The sequence below is a fragment of the Serinus canaria genome, chromosome 2, assembly GCF_022539315.1.
Source record: "Serinus canaria isolate serCan28SL12 chromosome 2, serCan2020, whole genome shotgun sequence".
Taxonomy (NCBI): Eukaryota; Metazoa; Chordata; class Aves; order Passeriformes; family Fringillidae; genus Serinus; species Serinus canaria.
The window spans coordinates 112,394,300-112,415,317 of record NC_066315.1 but is presented as its reverse complement, the minus strand read 5'-3'; the positions used below and the strand labels follow the sequence as shown (position 1 = coordinate 112,415,317).

The following is a 21,018-nucleotide window of genomic DNA, read 5'->3' as shown; positions in this document are numbered from 1 at the left end:
CAAGAAATAAAAAGGCTGTTCCTGAATCAAATTTTACAATGACCTTTCTTGGAAAAGCACCACTTATATTTAATGATGAAATTAAACCAAATCCCAGACATTGGGCTGAATGACAACAACATAAAGATTGCTTGTCCTTACACTGATGGACAAATGTCCAGGCCTCTTGCAGCTTGCCAGTTCTTCCTGCAGCCTGGAGGAGTTCTGGAGACAAACAGGATTATCTGTCCTCGGATTTCTGCAGTGTCTCATCCCTTCAGCATGTGCCAGCTTAGAGATTAGATTTACAACTTTGTAGGTTTTAGTAAATTGCAAAGGAGAAAGACAAGCACAGAGTGGCTGAACATGCCAGGAAAACAAGCTGTAACAACCATGAGACACTTTTTATCACCTCAGAGTGAATGTATTTCATTTACAACGTGAAAGAAGAAGGAGCTCCGCACACAGTTACACTCTGCAGGCAGCACCAAAAGGAGATGTCTGTCTTAGGTCAGTGGTACCTGCCAATCACATGTTTTTCCTCATTGGCTGAACAGATGGCCTGCTGCTAATCCTTGCAGCACCAGTGAAAACAGCACACGAGCTGCAGCAGTGTCTCAGGATAGAGACACACTAAATATAAGGATTATGGCTCCAGGTAGATTATTAATAGATTATTTCTCTCAGCTGTATAGAGGGTTGCCAGGTTTTTGCCAACACCCACTTGCTATTGTCTACATCTTTTTTTCAAACTAAAAAATATGTCTAACCCAACAATTTTTTTTCTACCAAGAGTCCAAAGTTTTGGCAATTCAGCATTGTAGATACAAGGTAGATATAACACATCTGCCCACACAGTGTCTCTTGTGAGAAGAACTGCCTCGGTCACACTTCTGTCCTCCTCTCAGAGAAATCTAGTAAATGCTGAGGAGAAAAACTAAGAACAATGAGGCCTGACAATGGCACTAGAAGTCATTGTATAGTAAACTCTGTTACAGAAAGCTGTAGCATAAGCTCCAGTAATAAGTTGACTTTGTCAGAGTTGTTGCTCAGACTTAGGAAAACAACTTTTTTTTTTTTTTTTTTTTCTGTCCTCTAGCCAGGTTTACCATCAGCAGCACTGGGTAGCTCAGCATTTCACTTTTTCTCCAAAAAGCTACTGTTCTGACTTTACCTTTTTCTGAGATGAAGAAGAAGAGCACTCCTTCTACACTTCCAGGTGTACAGACCTTGTACAGACAAAAGCTGTTGACACAAAGCAAGAGACTGATGGTGAAAGTAGGCTCAAAGAGTGGCTGGAGACTCTTCAGCTTTCAACAGAGAAAGGAACGTACATGAGACAGAGACACGTGTCCCTACTCTCTAAAATAATTCTATTTTAACCCCAGATGCATTATTTCTCAAGGCAACAAAGAGTACTGCACAGACCTTTCTGTGCCTGTTTTTGCATAGCACTTCACTTCCAACTTTCTGGCACTACAGCATTGTTCCATTATATGAGGGGAAAAAGCAGAAGATGTATTTATTACAATAACATGTTAGTTTATATTTCTTTCAAAAAGGCCACTCCTGCTGCAGATAAGTTATGTCTGGTTCCTTCACTGAGCTCGTAAATCCTAATTTCAAAGAGGTGGTGGAGCAATCAGAAGGTTGCCTGTTGTAATATATGCACAACTGTGGCATATTAGCTTTGCCAGGTCCTTTGGACAAGAATCTGATGAATTTAAAAGAAAACTTATCCAAGTGATCCATGATCTATCAAATGATCTACGACCTAGAAATCAGATAAGTCTATATAGGCTGCAGGAAGCAGGTGTTACTTGTTAAAAAGGATACTCACAAAATAACATTTTCCCAGCATGATACACACAATAAAATGAAGATAAAATAAGAGGAGAAAACAAAGACAGATGAAGCAGTAAAAATCTAGTTCACAATGGGCCAATCTTGCTGTAATTCCTCAGGACAAACATCTAATGAAGTACTCCACATCTGAAAAATCACTTCTGCTTCCATGCAGGAAGGTCTCTTCAATGAGGCCTCTTCCTCCACAATTAGACAGGAGAGAAAAAAAAATACTTGATTGTTTTGTGAATTAGAGAAGTGTGCTCACTTTCCTAACCTTCTAAGCATGTTCTGCTTGGATAAATTTTCAAAGCATTTTCTTCTATACATGTTAAATACTTGTGCAGACACGCAGGATCCAGGTGATGTACAGAATGCTGAAAGGTTAAATGGCAGGTGTGCAAAACACTCTTGTAATTTGGAGAATAAGTGATACACAATGATACATTGTTCTTATTACAAGAAAGAAAGGAGAACAGAAAAACACTCTCACGATCCAGCTGTCTGTAGTTTTAGTGTGAGGATGACTCATCTGCATTAATTTTCTAGTATTAAACTATTGAGCATTCTTATTCTTTGTGATCCAGGAAATTGATGACTTTTATTTCTGCATGCTGATGTGCTTTTCACTTTTCACTCTGGTTCACACATCAATAAAGTCATCTAAACATAGCAACTTCAAGTGAAGCTGCATTGCCAGAATTTAATGGACAAGCACTGATGTGACCAAAAATAGCTAAATGAGAATTGTTTTGCACACCTGACTCCTAAAGCATAGATGCTTGTCAAAAAATAGGCACACAGCACTTTTACAGTCATTACCTTCAGCAAGATCCAGAGAACCAACCAGCATAGATAAGGCACCATGGGATGCTCCAAGCTGATAACACAGGATGGGTTTGTACTGGTTGCTGAGAATTGCCTTTTGCTGTCATAGTGGTGACAGGCTCCTGTAAAAACTGTACAATTCTTTCCTTTCTCAAAGCTTTCTCTTGCAATGCAATGAAGTTCCTTCACACAGAGAATGCCTCATGGGACTCACACTGGTGAAAATTTTCAGGTGTAGCCAAGTGTTTGGAGATGGGGGATAAAAGCACATGTGAATCTTGGTAGCTTACCCACCACACTCTGACAAGGTAGCCCACAATTCCACTGTGCACTTGTCAAAGGAGTAACACTGTCACCAGCAAAGTTTCCACTACTCTATTGTGTAGTACATACATACATAATTCTATATGGCACTATTGTATATGTCTTTTTTCAAACACTTCTGAGTGTGCTGAACAGATTCCAACCAGATGCTTTTTGCACTCTGTTGAAGACCCTCCTATGAAAGCTATGAAAGCTGCTGATTTTTTTCTACCCTCTGCTGTATGTGTCTCATTCAGGAGTTATGAATCAATGACCAGACCTTCCCTCTCAGCCGAGGTGAGTTGTTGGATGGAGTACCACACCTTACACACCTTGTCTGTACACATGAAGAACCCTGCAGAGGTGTGAGACATGACTGTCCCTTACAGAGCTACAGTAAATTTGTGTTAATGCCTTTATCCCATTGCATGGCATAAAAGAATATGAAAATTATATATATATATATTCAGGAACAATATATTGTTTGCAATCTTTAACATGGCACATTGGGTTCACTATTTTGATTCCTCTGCTAGAGATTCTGTTACCTTGCCTGGTACAGATGTCATTTTTACTTTCACAGTTCTTTAAATACCCCTTGGAATCTGTGTTAAAAAATAAAAGCAATCATTATTACAATTATTTCTCACCTTTTTGCATTTCTGCTTATTCAGCAGATGCATACTTTTAATCAGTATGCCTCACTCCAAGGTTACAGAAAAGTTCAGAAAAGTTATAGGGAAATATTTTTTACTGTAGCCTCTCAACAGCCTGGAAATGATAGTAAAACCAGACTGAAATTTATGATGAAGTCAACATGCCAAATCACTCCTTTTAAAACTTTCCTACAGACAAATGACTATGTTACTGTAGTATCAAAATTTTGACTGCAAATAGCAATCCATCTTATTTTAGCCAGACTCCAGGCTGAATGGATGGTGATAAACTCTTGCAGGTAGTGAAAATAGGCAAAAAATAGTCTGCTATTAAAAAAAAAGCCCACTGATGACCTGATACATATTCTGAACAAGAGATCACATTGGGCACCAAAATGAAACCATGAATTATTATTTTCTGCTTACAGCAAGGTACTGAAACAATAATGGAAGCAGGAACTAGAAGTGAGAGAACCACAACCCTGTACATACCTGTACTCAGGTTCAGACAGAGTACTGTGATACTCCTGGGTTAAGCCAGAAATGTGCTAAAGGCCTGGAAGAAATATGCTGGGCAGAGAAGAGGACAGCACTTTGGATGATTTCCTTGAAATAGGTGATGCCTGGCAGAAGAAATGTCTTTGCATGTCTAAGGAAGAATTCAGGACATTACCCCACTAGACATAGGGGCACATGGTGAGGAGCAACTCTGTTTGAGTCTTAGAACTGACAGCTGGAAATGCACATTAAGAGCTGTTGATCCAGTTTCCAAGGGTTTACTTAAACTCTTGGACTGAGCTTGGAAGGGTGAAAATGGAAGAATACCATACTAGGCCTAGGTAAGAGAATGCACAGTCATCAGTGTTTTCAGTGCTGGGACAGTTTGGGGTCTGGACAGAAGTATCACTGTGGACAGCTGAGGGAGTTTCATGGAAGCAAAGCCTGATGTGCTGACTGGTAGCTTGTAGGATCACTGTACAAGCCTTTGAAGCCTTGTTGTGGTTTAACCCCAGCCACAAACAAGCACCATGCTGCTCCTTGCTCACCTTCCCCATGAAATTGAGAGAGATGGAAGAATAAAAGTGAGAAAACTCATGGTTTGAGGTAAAGACAGTTTAATAGGGAAAGCAAAAGCTGCTTATGCAAGCAAAGCAAAACAAGGAATTTTTGAAATGGGAACTCCCCATTTCCCTTTGGCGCGCAGGTGTTCAGCCATCCCCATGAAAGTCAGGATCCATCATGCATAACAGGTACTTGGGAAGACAAACAGTGTCACTCTGAGTATCTCCCTTTATTTCACCTTCTTCCCCCCAGCTCTATATGCTGAGCATGATGTCATATGGTGTGGGACATCCCCTGGGTCACTTGAGGTCACCTGTCCTGGCTGTGTCTTGTCCAGACTCTTGTGCACCCCCAGCCTGGTGGGGTGGAGGTGAAGAGCAGAAGAAGCCTTGGTGCTGTGCCAGTCCTGCTCAGCAGCAATGAAACCATCCCTGTTTTCAGCACAAATCAAATCATACCCTCATGCTAGTCACTGCAAAGAAAACGAATTCAATCCCAGCCAAAACCAGCACGTGCCCTCATTAAGCAAGTTGCATTTTAAAAGCTGCAAGCCTTGTTCTGTTTATCTTGCAAGACCTTTGGCTTCTGTTCCTTTATAAAATGGGTAGAGCCATATGTACCATCATCGGTAATGTGATTTGAAACGACTGTGGAAAAGGTGAATAGGTTTATTCCAGAGGCCCGATGCTCAGCACAAAAGGAGTGGCAAATGAGACATGCCATAAACAGGCAGAGCAGAAGCAGGAAATACTGAATGCCACAGGACTGAAGCTACAAACACTCTTTTAAAAGAGGAACTGGTTTAAATAAGGCTAAATTCCAACTCTCAGTTATGAAGCAATAATCAGATTCAAATAAACTTTCAAAGTAAGAGATTTTTCAAAACTGTCTGGAGATTTTTATGCTAGAGATCAGGAGCTGTGCCAGCATTTCTTATCACTGTGAGTAAGCAATGTGCAAGATCACAAATTTGTTAGATTAAATCTCCAAGTCCCACATGTTTGGTAATCCACAGAATCACATTAATGGATGTATTTATTACAGACTTGATGACACAGAGTGTGCACAGGGCTTAGGGAGCTTTCTTCTGATGAAGCAGAAAGACATGCAAATGCTGTTACTTGGACTGTACCTTGAATTTACGCTTGTGTTATGAAGAAACCAGCAGGTTTTTTTTTTTTTTTGTGGTATGAAGTAAGACCCATTTTAAAAGAAAAATTCTATGGAAGAAGTATAAATCAGTAGAACAGTGACAACAACCATCCTGGAGTTAAATCAACCCCACCCCCCACCTCCCCCCCTCCCCCAACTTTTGGCACCTATTATGCCAGGCATAATTTAAAGAACAGTGTATTGTCTAAATGGAAAATACAGAGACCCTAGAAAAATTAAGTTAGCAATAGATCAGCTCTAAGCCAGCTCTACATTGGCTGTCTTGATCTGCTCATACAAAAAACTCCTGATTATTTTTGTTTTCTCCTTGTCTGTTAGCAGAATGACTGTCCGGGATCATTTCTGACCAGGAGTGTTGTTTGTGTGCTTCAGCAGGCTATGGCTGGAAAAGCCCACTCAGCAAATGAATGCACTGAGATATTTTTTCCTCAGAAACATAAAAGCTTAAGCCCATAGCTTCTGAAACACTTGGGCCTTTAGTCTCAAGTTTCATTCCCAGGCAGACTCGCGCTGTCTCTGTGTGAAAAAAACGCGTATTTTATGATTGGCTTTTCGCAAATATTAAAATGAATATTATAAAGTGTTATATTAGAAAATTATGGTGTATTAATTTTCTTAAGTAGTGTGTCAAATATAGTTTTAGGTCATAACATAATGTTGAAACAGAAACTATGTAGGTGGGATATTTTAAAGAAAGGAATGAGGTACTCGCACCGAGATAGCAGCCACGAGACACTTAAATCTTTTAGAGAAAAAGAATTTATTACTCCCTTATCAGAAGAAGCTAACTCCTCCCTGCCTCACCCATCCCTGAAGATGCCATCAAGATTAAGAGGAAGTTGTTGACACTGAATCCTCTGTTTGAATAGAATTTATGCATAATGTATGGATGTATGAATATGCAGTGGGCTATTGTTTTTAAGGGTTAATCCTCTGTTAACGTGTGTCCTTTTTCGGGCTTATTTTGCCCAGAAAAAGGTACCCAGATGTCTGTAACTCTTTGTTTTTATTATCTTGTATTGTCCGAATCCCAATTGTTCAAATTTTTAATACTCTAATTATATTACTATTTTTATAACCATTTTATTACTATGAATCTTTAAAATTCTAAAAACCAGTGATTGGCATTTTTCACACTCTGAAAAAGCTGAGCCATTTCTGCAAACAGAACAGGTGGCACCTGTGGGCACTTGCTTCATCCTGTCTTCCCAGTCAGGGATTAGATCCCCTGTATAACACCATAGATGTATACACAGGGATTGCATGTGGGTGAGGGCAATGCCAAGCACAAGAACAGGCTGGGCAGAGAAAGGATTGAGAGCAGCTCTGAGGAGAAGGACTTGCGGGTGTTGGTTATCACGAAGTTTAACATGACCCAGCAATGTGCCCTCACAGCCCAGAAAGCCAACCCTGTCCTGGCTGCATCCATGGCAGGGGCGTTGGAATCAGATGATCTCCAAGCTCCCTTCCAACCTGTCTCAGCATCTCTAGCTGGTCAGAGGGACCTCGAGAAATGTTAAAAAGTCTCTTTTCCCAGCCCGGCGTTTGAAGAAGGAGTCAGAGCTCTTCATTTCTCGGTCTCAAGGTTGTTTATTGTTCTTTACCTATAAAATATGTTCTCCTGTCCAGCTGAGATCCACTCAGCAGACAGTCCGAGGCACTCTGCCTGCCCCTAGGGTGGTGTTATGCCTTTATACTAAAAACTACATATACAATGTTTACAATTACTTTCCAATATCTCTCACCCATGTTAGACAGTGAGCTTCTACTCTAAACCAATCTAAAAGTGCCAACATCGCAGCAGAAGATGGAGGCCAAGAAGAAGAAGAAGAAGGAGAAAGGCTGGACACGCCCCGATTCCTCCATCTTGCCCCCCCCGAACCCCCATTCTAAAAACCCCAAAATCTATTTTTCACCCCGTGATAAATTCACTATCATTCTACTTAAACTGTCGTGGCTTGTAATCCTTCATGCAAGGTTGGTAATTGTTGTTTTCCGAGGGCTAAATCAAAGGCACAGGAGTCTTGGGCTCTGAGCCCCCTGGGCAGGGTCTCGAGCCCTCCAGGGCAGCTAAGGGAACTTCCTGGGTTCCCACACCAACCCAGCCCATCCTATGGCTCCATGGCATGTGTAGGTATATACAAACCTACATGTGTATATTTATGTGCTCTAAATACGTGTATACAGTCGCAGCACTGACTGCGCGCAGCGGCGGGCGGGGTGGCCTGGCCCTCGCAGGCCGCCGTCGCGCTCACGTGAGCGGCGTCACATGACGGCGGCGGCACCGGGGCCGGCGGGTGCGCGCTCTGCCCGGGCTGCCCAAGGCCGCCCGCGGCCTCTGCTCCTCTTCTTCCTCCCTTCATTCCCTCCCTGCTTCCTTCCCTCCGGCCCTGCACGGTCCCCTCCGCTGGCACGCCCCTGCGGTGAGTGGAAGCTGCCATGGGCCCTGGAGCGGTGGGTGCTGGGGTCGGGCCGTGCCGCCTCATGGCCTGTGGCGGGGGCTCTGGCGGGCCCGGGGGGTGCGGAGGGCTCCGCGGCTGCCGCCAGGCTCTGGGCTCTGCCGGGCCCCTCGGGAGCCGGCCGTGCCGGTGAGCTGTGCAGGGAGCAGCAGGACCGTGCCTGCTCTGTTCCAGGCGCCTCTCTGCTTCTGCGGCTTAACTGCAGCTCCTGGGACCGCTGGTACCCACTCTGCCCTCGGGCAGTGTTTGAGTGGCTCTGGGTGGGTCAGAGAGCCTGGAAACCTTCCGTGGTCCTTGAAGGACAGAGTGATGCCGCCTGTGTGCGTGTCTGCTCGGAGAAGTGATTTCAAAGGGAGGGCATTTGTCCTTCTCTGTTTGCCCAGGATAGTTCCTAATTTTTTTGGTTTCTTTTGTTAGAACTGTGTTTTCATTCAGTCATAAAGGCAGGGTGTGCTTGCGAGGGATAGGCAATGTGCCAGTTTGCTCTTGCTTGGTCTCTGAAGGGAGCCAGCACAGTCCAGAAACAGGCTGTGTGGAGAGGCTGGGTACAGTTCAGGCTGTAAGGAATTCCAGCTCTAGCTGGATCTGGAGTCTTTGCCAACACAGTTCTTGTTTTGGCATCACAGTCAGGTGGAGATTTAAATCATCAAGGCAGGGGGAAGAAGTGGTGAAGGTCACTATCTGTGGTAATGAGTTGTATTCTGATAAAGAGCTTCTGTTCGTATTTATTTTTCAGTTTGCTTTCTGTACACTAATGATCTTGATTTTTTTGTTAAGTCTGTGTAGCATAGTTTTAATTTATATACTTGTGTTTTTTTTTTCTTCCCTGAAGTTGTAGTTTGCATGTTTCTAATGTCTAAATGCTCTTAGACAAATATCTGAAGTAAATCAGTCCCAATGCATGGGGGTGGGGAGGATGTGCACTGAGTTTTAAACACAGAAAGAAGATTAGGAGAGAAGACAGATTCTCTTATCTGTAGGGCTACTTGGATGATGCAGAAGAGCCACCTTAATTCAAGTAACTTAATTGCATTGTTCAAGGATTCACAAGTCTGGGAGTTTTTTAGTAATGGTTTGTGTCTTTTATTTTTGGCTTATTATTGGCTACAGTTGAGTGTGTAGGTATAGCTTATTTTTGTTTGTTTCCAATAAGCCACATTTTAAATACTTTATAAAACTTGGATTTTTTTCAGAAACAAACTAGTACAGTGTTAAGGAATGGGACACCTGGAAACATATTTTTCTTTTCATTTCTTTAAAATATTGGACAAATACTCTGCTGTTTAATAAGAGGTCTCAAATTTGATTTGCATTTCTAGGTACATTTTAATTATCAGTCAAGATGGATATCCGAGGTGCTGTAGATGCTGCTGTCCCAACAAACATCATTGCTGCCAAAGCTGCTGAAGTTCGGGCAAACAAAGTAAACTGGCAGTCATATCTCCAGTAAGTAAAACATTTCCACATTCTTTTCCCCTTTTAAGTGTTAAACTTTTTGAGATTTTAGGCTACAGTGGAGCATTATGTTGCAGTGAATAATGTTATGTCTGCATGGAAGGAATTGGAAAAAGTCTACATGAAATGGAAGTGGCTGTGGAAAATTTTCTTATGACTTATTACCAGAAGGGGAACTCTACTTGTATCAGCTGAATGCTGTAGTATCAAATAGTATAGGTTTGCACAAATTTGTGGTAAAACTGGTTTTTTTTCCTGATAATTCAAACACCCGTCTCAATTTCAGCCTTATTGGATGACTGCTGAATTAAGAAGAGTTTACAGTAATAATTGTCTTAAGTGTAAGTATGGTGTGTCTATTGCTGAAGTGCTTTTTGTGGGAATGCAAATTGTACTAGCAAAATTAGAGTGGTAATCCAGGAAAATAAGCTGTACCTTAACTAAAGGAACATTAATTCTGTAGGACAGCTTAAGCAAGTAAATTGGGGAGTAGGCTGAAACAAATACTTCAGTCTGGGAGAGCTGTGCTGCTGTTCCAGACAAACTCAGAGTTTCCTTTTGCATGGATGTGATGGCACTAGGAGAAGCAAGAGGGGTATTGTCCTGAGAGGACGTAGAGACAAGCTGAGGACAAAACTTATGGGTGAGGTAGGAAATGGGGAGAAGAAACAGACTTTCACTAGTCCTCTGTACTCTGAAGTGAAATGAAACATTCTTGCAGCCTGTTCCTTGTGACAGGTGGATATGAGAAATACTGACAAAGTGTAAATTACTGTTTATAATAGCAAGTTACTTTAAAATTAATTGGTTTGTAACTAAAGTGGAAGAAATTTTCATGGTTCTAGAGCTACAAACAATACTGATGATGCTTTCTGATTATCAACATTATACCACTTTAAAAAATAGGGATTTTTTTTTTCAGATTGCTGTTGTACACATAAATATGTCATATAATAAATAATCTTGCAAAACTGTGCCCATGTAAGCTGAGAAATGCTAACCCAGTGAAATCTTACTAATGACTACGTGCTTTGCCGTGTCCTGTGTATTTCAGACTTGCTTATTCCATTCATTGAATTGTATTATTCTTTTCTTAGTGATCTTCTGAGAAAACGTTGTTTTTTTTTTTTTTTTTTGCTAGGCTATTCTTAAGATGGCTATTCTTCTTCAGTTCCTGATTGAGTGTGGTACTCAGTGGCTTTGCAGGCAAAAGAGAAAGGCTGGTGTGGTAACCTGACAGTGGTGGCTCCCAAGCACTTTTCAAACAATCTAAGGGGCTTTTGCTGTTACTGTGTGCCCTTTTATCTGTCTGATAGGAAGTGTGTCCCAAGGATACCTGGAGAGCTGTTCCTGTGCTGTCCTAGTGGCAGTGAACAGCTGGTTTGCAGTTACTTGGGGTGAAAGTGGGAGTACAGTTGTTCACTGTTCATGGAAATGAATATGAGATTCTTTCACTGCTTCTCTCGAGTTTTTGTTGGGCTGGTGAGAAAAATCTGTTACTTTTGTATTGGAGATGGTTCTATTTGACAAGGAGTTGAATTGTGTAGTATTATTTGTTTGACTATGTGGTCTGCTGCTAATAATTTTCATTCATTTTTGGAATTCTCTTTCTCTGGTGCAGTGTGTGAAATGGGGAGTTTAGTTTGTAAATCTGGCAGCAAATTTTAATATAACTTTAGACCCCAGGGCAGGGTTCTTTTTTGGATTTTATCTGTAGAATTTTATTTGATTTTGTTCTGGAATCTATGAAGGAAGAATAAACTAGTTATTTCCTCTCTTGGAATTAGCTAAGTTTTGGTGGCTCTTGTAGTGCATCTGGCTATTGTTTGTGATCCTATGAGAGGAAGAGTGAGACTTTTTGATGCTTGGTGTCCTTTGTGTGCCAATAACAGTGTGTCCTCTTTATTATTGCTCTGAAATAAATGTAATTTTTTGAGTCTTGTATTTACTGAGACACAAAGCCTGGCTATCTGGCTAAGTTGGCTTCAAGGATTGACTTAAATGGTGCCAGAGGGATTGTGGAGCTTCTTAAAGATAACTTCTTTGGCTAAGAAATTTCCTTATAATGAGTTATTGAAAAACATAAACAGAACTTTTGGTGCTTCCAAGGGAAATAAACTCATACCTTGATTTGGACCTGTACTTTTTTACGATGGACAGGTTTGGATGTGATGGTATCTTTGAGGCTGAGCTTTAAGGGATTTCTTGGAAAGTCAGTCAGTGCAGTTATATTGATTCATTTCTGGAATGAAGCACATTATTAAATGAGTGGAAAGTACTTTCTTTGATGCACCTGTTAGAGGCAGGTCAGAGTGGTTTGTTTTGGTCTGGTTTGTGAAGAAGGAAAATAGGGTGCTTGAGAACTGACAGTTCTCTTTTGAGCTCCTTGTTCTGATTGTGTACTTACTGTGGTAAATTTGCATATAAATATAAATGAAGGAATTACTTCAACTCATCAGATGTTTTTAAATTAAAGGAAATATTTTTGTTTTCCCTAAATTAACATATCAGCTCAGGTATGACATGATTTTTGCTTCTTAAACATGATTTATGCTTCTTAAACTAGAGGCAGTAGTTATGTAGTTGAAGAAACTACATAACTTGAAGTTGAAGAAACTACATAAATGTAGTTTTTACATGTAGTTGAAGAAACTACATAAGTGTAGATAGTACTTAGATAGTTGAAGTCAAAGAATTTCACAAGAAATTCTGATGAGGTGTTTTTTTTCCTCTGCCTGTGGCTGTTGTATGTGTATAAAGGTGCTTTGAAGATTGCATCACTTGCAACAGCATTGGGCTCAGGGTCACACTGAAGGGCATTCTGAAGTTCTTTTTTTCCTCTCTCTGTTCTTCAGTGCAAAAGTAAAATGGCTTATTTGTAGCTGGTCAGACTTTAGTAGCTTGACTTTTCTTGTAGAGTCAGTTCAAGCTAAAGATTAACTGACACAGTGTTTATTCATCTCTGAAGGTTGTAACTGTAAACTGAATATCAAACTACACTAACACACAACTGCTGACTTTTGATGTTTTTTCTGTATACTGTTAGCTATGATAATTGTCTGTATTGCCAGCTTGCTTGTGTGTCCACTGCTCCTTACAAAATTAGGCTGTGGAAAAAGATAATTTATTTTCTGGTGCTAAAATGTATCCTTTCTTTATGTTGGATTCCAGCTGGGGTCTGTGGGAGAAGAAAGTAACAAAGCTTGTAACAGTGGAAGGTGATGTGTAGGTCTGTCTGTGGAAGCCATTCGTTCTGTATGGACTTTGCTGCCTTTGGATCTTGAGGCTGGTTGCAGTTCAGAGGTGTGGGCATTTGCTGTTTTGCTCTGTGTGGTTGCTTTCAGCATTTGCTTCAGAGTGTCAGAATCCCAGGGGGAGGGTGTGTTGGCTTGCTTGAAGCAGGTTTGGGTTTGCTTTCTTAGGGTGGTAAATGAGTTCTGTGGAAAATTGCACTTGTTTCAGACTTTAGCTTGCACCTTACTGCACTGTAGGTTTTCTAGATACACTGCATTTGACAGTACTTTATATTTAAGCAGATGAGATACTTGATGGCTAATTTTTACATGGTTTCCTGTGTGTTTTCAAATACTTCACATGCATGTTTGTGAATTCTGATGCTAAAATATCTGTTCTATTTTCCTGGGGGTGGAAGAACCTTCTAAAGCAAGTTAGATATCTCAGACTTTAAAAGTCAGTCTTGTCTTAGAGGAAATATAGAAGTTTCCTAATTTGTAGAATGTGGGGGATTTTCTTCTGCTTTGTTTTCTGGGTCCCCCCCCCCCCCCCCCCCCCCCCAAATCTGGTTGAGTCTTGTAGAGTACATTCTGTCTTACTTTTTTAATTTTGTTGTGCTAAAACTGTTGAGCAATTGGATAAATTTAGTGTCTCTAGGTACATGCAAAGAACTGTAGATACTTGGATAAAAGAAATTATGCCTTGATATGATGGCTTCATATGAGCTTCATATTTGCTGCATATATAGTAATTTTTTTAATATAAAAACCCCAAAACAAAGTAAAACCAAACAAAAATACCCTAACCTTCAGAGTGTCTTTTGCTAAATCATCCAAAGAAAAAAAAAAAAAAAGGAAGAAGAGTTGATGGAGGAAATGCACAAATGAAACAAAGAATCACAAGATTCTGAGTCATATTGAGCCATCAGGTGGATTTAAAAATGGTGGTCTTGCAAATTCATGCTTTCTGAATCCTTGAGTTTCAGTCTTGTCTCCTCTAGCAAATGCTCTCAAAGGCAGCTTTTGGTATCCCAGGAACAGAGCTTTGAAAGGTGCTTACAGGGCTCCTGTCCTAAACCTGATATACTCACACAGGAGGAAATAAAAAAAGGGGGGGAATTGACATGTTGAGATAGAGACTTTAATAGAACAGAAAAAGAAAAGAAAAAAAAGAAAAAATAATAAAGGATTCATACTAGATCTGCAACACAGAACTGTATCAGCTACTGGGAAGAATATTAACTATCCCAGCTGAAATCAGGACACAGCTGAAGCTCAAAGTGACTTCTGTCTTAGCAAAAGACTGTTGACACATCCTGGAAAATAACAAGTTAAATCGCTGCTAGGAAGAGGGGTGAAGGGAGGCTTTGGTTGCTTGTTTGCTAAAAGGCGCTGTGAAATTTCTGTTGCTTTGAAGAGGGGGTTGAGGAAAATGTGTAATAGCATCATGGGACTCAGTATCAGCTGTCTGAGGCTGTTCTGCACTTTCTCATGATTTTTGGTTGGTTTTTCTTAAACACCCCCCTCCCCCCAAACACTTTTTAAGGTTTACTGTATAATCAGTCATTTCAGTTTTAAAATAAGATGAATGGGAAGAGATGCATTTGAAATTACTAAAACTATTAATCAGATGTATGAGTTTGTTGATAAAATATTAACAGCTTGTTTAAAAAGCTGTCAGATCCCTTGTAATGTTTTGTACAGCTTGGAAGATGTATTTTTGAATGGTGCTAACAAAGCAATAAAGAATAAACTTTAATGTCTTCTTTTTCCTCACAGAAATATCAATCCCCACATCTTTTTTTCTTTTTTTTTCCTGTGGCCTAATGTAGGATAAAAGCAAAAGCTTGAAAGCTTTTTTTGCAGTTAGCAGACCTCTTCTAATAGCTTGACTGTAAAGAAGTATCTCTCTTCATGGGCTGAGGCTTTCTTCAACATTAAAGCTGAAAATTAAGGGTTTGTCTTAGGTCAACTTTGAAGTGTTTTGTAAAAGGCAATATTCTTGTAAACAAGCAACTTATCTGGTTACTTTTGTATCAGTATGATCCGTGACTTCCTGGCTTGGTCAGCATTATTTGAAACAAAAGAAGCTTCTAGTTATGAGCCTTTCAATTCAGTATTTGTGGCTGATTGTCCACCTCTTTCCATAACTATTTAAATCCACCCTTGAAAGGAAAGAAAGAACATAGGTCAGTCTAAAAGGCATGGTAGCAGCATGGTCATCATTGGCCAATCACATATGATTCATCTATAATTATTTAAGGTTTTGCAGAAGTTGGGCAAGGACTGCCCTACCACTGGCTTTAGGAATCTTCCTTCTAGTAAATCTTGATTGTCATTCCTCAGTGCATATGAGGATATCTGTAACAAAGCAGCTGGAATATAGGAGTAGCACACATGGCACTGGACTACTTATGTTCTTTGCTCAAATAGTAAATTGATAAAAGATGGCTCTGTGAGGCCATATTCAAGACATAATAATTTAAGTAAGAGGAAAGAAAAGAACACATTGTAGGTCTTACTTTTCTATTTCAGGAACCCAGGTGAGCCAGTTGGGTAATAAAAAAGTGAACACTTCCTGCAACTCTAGTCATGGAACATCTGAAAACTGACCTTGAATATGGAAAGGATGGATGAAGAGTTCATGCTACATAGCTTTGCAAATGGAAGAGGCATTTAATTCAGTGGAAATATTAAGAGGAGATGAATCTTGGAAATAGCTGAAGCAGGAGTGTCTAATGCTTTCATCCCCTGTGACTGTGCATTATTTTTTTCTTTCCTGAAGCCCTCTTGGTATTACCTAGTAAAGGTAGTCACCTATTGAAATCTTGGATATTTATAGGACTACTTGATTTAAAATTACTTTTTTTGCCTGAAGTGTACCTGACTGCTATTTTGACAAGTTTTTTAATTTCTTGTGATGTGAAGTTTTGTATTATAAAAACCCCAGTAGTGTTCTTCAAGTCTGTCTGACTATTGAGCTGAGTCTACAGCTTTCTGAAATAACACTGATGATGGCAGTAACAACTTGAATATTAAGTCAAAGAGAAGATTAAGTAGACATTTATTATCTTATAGGTGTTCACAACAGTTCACTGTATCAAGCCCGCTTGCTATGTGTTTGGATGAACTTGCATGCATATCAGTTTTTAAACTTAAGGTGTGAATAGTGAAAGCTAAAAATAAGTTAGTAACCATGATCTCTGTTCTCCTTACAGTTTTCTTCAGTGCTTATAGCAAAACTAAAGTGACAATTTTTCAGCACTTATTTCTTGGTTGGATTAGACTGTTACTCATGTTATGTATTATCATTTTGGCATAACATGCTAACTGTGTGTAATTCAGTTCTTATCACTGACATTGCATTCAGCCCCTGGAAGTTTAAAAATTATTTAGAGAATGCTGTTCAGAGGTGATGCACAGGGAAGACTTTGAGAGATTATTCCACCATAAGTTTTAAATTTTTTTTACATGAGACCCTTTGCAGGAAGGAGCCCACTACATTTTTTGTGGGCTATAGCATTGGTAAAGTGATATGGTTGATACTGTATCTCCTCTACTCTGCCCTGTCAAGACCCTGCCTGAAATGCTGCATCCAGCTCTAGGGTCCTCAGCACAACAAAGACATGGACCTGTTGGAGCAGGACCACCAAGATGGTCAGAGGCTGGAGCGCATCTCCTGCAAAAACAGGCTGAGAGAGTTGGAGTGGTTTGGCCTGGAGAAGAGAAGGCTTTGGGGAGACCTTCCAGTATTTTGTACAGGCATATAGTGACAGAACAATGGGCAATGGTTTTAAACTGAAACAGGGAAGGTTTAGATTAAATGTAAAGAAGAAATTCTTAACTGTAAGGTTGGTGAGGCAGTGGAACAGGTTGCCCAGAGAGTTGTGGCTGCTTTATCCTTGGAAGTGTTCAAGGCCAGGTTGGACTGGGCTCTTCAAGGTTGCTTCCAAACCAAACCATTTCATGATTCTGTGATAGCTCAAGATGAAGGAAACAAGGTTTGTGTGGTGGGTTGACATTGACACTAGGTCACTAGGTGTCCATCAGGACAGGACACACATGCTCCATCAAAAGAACAGGGGGAAAAAAATGACAAAAAGCACTGGGGTTGAGGTGTGAGGACAGGGAGATTGCTGTACACTTACTATTGTGGGCAAAACAGGCTCTGCTTGGTGAAATTAAATTCATTTATTGCTGATTAAATGGAGTAGGTAAATGAAAAATAGGAAAAAATCCAAGAACCACCTCCTACCCCCTGCCTTCTTCTCAGGCTCAACTTGGCTTCAGCTTCTCTGCCTCCTTGCTTTGAGTGGTGTAGGGGAGTGGGGTATGTAGGCTGTGGCCATTTATAATACTCACTCTGCTCCTTCCCTCTTATACTCTTCCCCTCCTCCATCCTGAGGTGTCCTACTCATGGGTTATGGTCATTCACAAACTCATCCAGCATGGATCCTTCTGCAGATTCCATTCTTCCAGGGATGTATTGCTCCAGGCCCTTGGGGTCACAGGTCCTGCAAGAAAACCTGCATGGACTGCAGTTTCCTGTGAGACACATCTGCCTGCTCTGGCATGGGTGTCCTCCATGGACTGCAGGTGGATCTCTGCTCCACCTAGGACCTCCATGGGCTGCAGGGGCACAGCTGCCTCACCATGGTCTTCACCACAGGCTGCAGGGGAATCTGTGCTCTGGCACGTGGATCACCTCCTTTCTCTCTTTGTGCACTACTCTGGCAGTCAGCAGAGTTGTTTTTTTAAATGTTCTGAGTTCTGTCTCATGGCTGCTCTTGCACAGCAGTTTTTACTCCTTAAATATGTTATCATAGAGGTGCTACTGTCTTTATTGAGTGGCTCTGGTTTGGTCAGTGGTGGGTCTGTCCTGGAACTGGCTGGAACTGGCTCTGACACTTCTCATAGGAGAAGTGTCTTCTCTTAGGAGCCACCCAAGCAGTCCCCTCCTAACACAACCTTGCCATGTGAACCCAGTACAGTTATTTCCAACTTACTGTTCATGTTACTTACAGTTTAATGTTTTGTTTTTCAGAGGTCAGATGATTTCAGGTGAAGACTGTGAGTTTATTCAGCGATTTGAACAGAAAAGAAATCCAGAAGAAAAACAGGAGTTGTTGCAAACAGAAGGCAATCAAGTAACTTTCTCTTAATGAAGTCTCTTTTGGGGAGGAAGGAAATATTCACATCTACTCTTGTTTTATTGTTATTAACTGTATACATACAGTTAAGACGTTCTGGAATAAGTATAAAGCTTGCTATCGTGATTCTTTTATTTTTCCTTAGATATGGGTTGGATGTTATTTCATTGTTTTTAAAACCAAATAATTGTTAAATATCATCTACCTTTGACTCTGTTGTGGGACAAACTATCTCAAGTCTTCCCTCATCCCAGTTTACTTAATCATGAACACTTGTACTTGAGTCACTTCTTTTTTTTTGAGATTTTTTCTTTATAGTTTATTGATGACAGCTGCTACCAGTAAGATTGCTGATTAGTTAGCTTAGCAATTATAATTTAGTTACAGCATGAAGTCCATTGGCTGCTGAGATGGATTCAGTTAGACATGGGTGTCTCATGTCATTTTAGGCATGGTAAGATATGAGACCTTTACATTGCGCAGAGCTGATTCAGGACTGAATTGGCCCTTTGCCCTTATGGAGACCAGGCAGGATGCCCAAAGACACTTTAATAATATTTGAATCAGTAGAATCTCAGCCTGAGGTTCTAGCACAGAATGTCAGACATCAAGAGGATTGGTAGAGGCAGAGAGGAAAGTGAAGAGTAGATGCTTTCAAAACACAAACATTTATGGCCATTTTTTCTACTTTAGTTTTAGGCTGTTTGTTTTTGTTTTGTATTTCTCTTCTCTCCAAATTGTGGTGTGTTACTGTTAACTAATGGATCATAGTTTGCATAATAATAAAAACATACGTGGTGTACTTTATATGTCACTACATAATTACAATGTAGCAGTTCAACATTCAATTTTCTTTCTGTTTTAGCTGAATTTGGTGAAGGGGGAGGAGGAAGTGTAAAAAGTAATGTAACTATTTCAGCCTGTTGCTGAAATTGTAACATTCTTCAAAGATGAACAAAGATTTTTCTACAAGGTATATAGTAAGTGAATAGAGGAGTTACCTGTCTTCCTCCCCCCATTCATATTGCTGAACCTTTTTTGGACTCTTAGTTGCTGTTCTGTCAGTTTACTTGCTCTCATTACCATTAAAAGAAGGGTGGGAGGGAGGCTTTTCTAATCTGACTTGCCACGAAGTATATTGATGACTTTCACTAGCAAGTACTTATTTAATTTGAAAGCCATAAAACAATTTGTAAGGGGTAGCAACCAATGTGACAGAGAATTTTCTTTGTGAGATAATGTCAAATGTATTCATCTCTTACTGCGATTGAATAAGATATTGGGATGCTCAATGCTTATGTAAGACTTAACTGTGAATTAATAAGATCCTGTTTTATATTATCAAAAGGAACAAAGACAATTGCTAATATTAATTTTAATGTCTCTTATTTTTCTAGTGTGCTAAAACATTTATAAACTTGATGACTCATATCTCCAAGGAACAGACTGTTCAGTACATTCTGACTATGGTTGATGATATGCTGCAAGTAGGTCAATAATCTGTATTATTTTTAAGTCTTTAAATGCATGCTTGAATGTTTCCTTAGTGTAATTCATGTATTTTCAGGTGTTTGTCATACTGTGTTAAGAATATTCTGCTAAATTTTCAGATCCTGTCTTCAGAGATTAAATGTTAGACCTCAAGTTATAAGGGTAATTTAGCTTGTAATAAGTTCAAATTCTGGAAATAAACTTTTGTGCTTGTCTGTTGGTTCTCAGCTCAAAACTTAGTTTTTAATGCTAGTGTTGCATAGTGGTTTCATTTTATGTGATCTTAATTTTCAGAATTTTTTCTAAATACTTTTTTCATTTGATATATCAGCTTATGTTGTGGTAGACTTGTCAGTGTTAGATTAATGGTTGAATTTGATGTTCCTAAAGATCTTTCCCAACCTAAACAATTCTGAAATTCTGTGATTTGTGACCTCAGCCCTTTCTGCGGTATAGGGAGGATATGACTTCTCACTTGAAGTTGTTGAAATTTTTCCTTTGAAGGTATTAATTTGGCCACCCTCAGCAAGAAGGTGTATTTTCTGCAGCTTCAGGTTTCCAACATAAGTTATGTTGTTTGGGACAGCATGTTCTGAAATTCTGCATGGTTTAATTATAAATGATGAAATTCTAATTCAGTGTAACAGCTCTTTGTAGCTGTGGACAACAGTGCCTTATAAGAGTAGGCTATTAAACTTGGTCTCAGACTGCTGAGCTGATTGGGATAAAGTCTGATAAAATCTCAAGAAGAGACTTTACTCAGTCAGGTAATCCTGCTTTTACGTTTCTTTGCTCTGAAGTTGGCTAAGAGAAGGCGTTTGGAGTGATGTAACAAGATGGCTTGAATTATGTGAGGTTTTTTCTTAGTATTCACATAAACTATCTGCATTTGATAGTTTCTCCTCTCCTGTTTTATGATATATTTGATCCCAGGTTTCAGTGAAATGTGTTTAGTGCTATTAGTTTAGAGTATTGCCCCAGGAGGTGAACCATGGAGTTCTAGTTCCTGCTGTGGGTATTCAGCATTTCAACAGGCAAGTTGAAAAGTGTGAACCTCTCCACAGTTTGTATAACACAGGGACCATGGTGTTCTTTCATGTGCTTCTCTGCGCAATAGAGCCCTAAGTGAGTACCCTGACATCTGTGCTAATAGGATAGTAGCTAGTGGTGGTGGCAGCAATTTACTTACCTGTGGCTTGGTCACTTTTTCTCATTGAGTTTTATGTTTTTTCAAGTGTGACACAAATGTCGAGAAGCAGAGAAGACAAAATGATCCTCAATGTCATTCTTTGATTAGGATGCTGGGTTGGGAATACCTTGTTTTGGTTTACACATTGGATGACAAACTTTGGCTCAGTGTGAGAACTCTGCTTATTATGGCTAC

General features: G+C 40.0%; 1 protein-coding gene across 2 annotated transcripts in view; it reads left to right on the top strand.

Annotated features, from left to right (window-relative positions):
- Positions 1-8,116: 8,116 nt before the first annotated feature.
- The window catches only part of ATP6V1H (ATPase H+ transporting V1 subunit H), a 46,917-nt gene continuing 34,015 nt past the window's right edge, over positions 8,117-21,018 (top strand). Inside the window, exons 1-4 of one of the 2 annotated variants that reach the window (XM_009085272.4) lie at positions 8,117-8,269; positions 9,625-9,751; positions 18,038-18,140; positions 19,541-19,630. In XM_009085272.4, the coding sequence (XP_009083520.1) occupies positions 9,648-9,751; positions 18,038-18,140; positions 19,541-19,630 (297 nt within the window). In that variant the 5' untranslated portion in view covers positions 8,117-8,269; positions 9,625-9,647. Of the gene's footprint in view, positions 8,270-9,256; positions 9,378-9,624; positions 9,752-18,037; positions 18,141-19,540; positions 19,631-21,018 lie in introns of those variants that run through there. The other variant, XM_050971109.1, reaches the window with a different exon arrangement.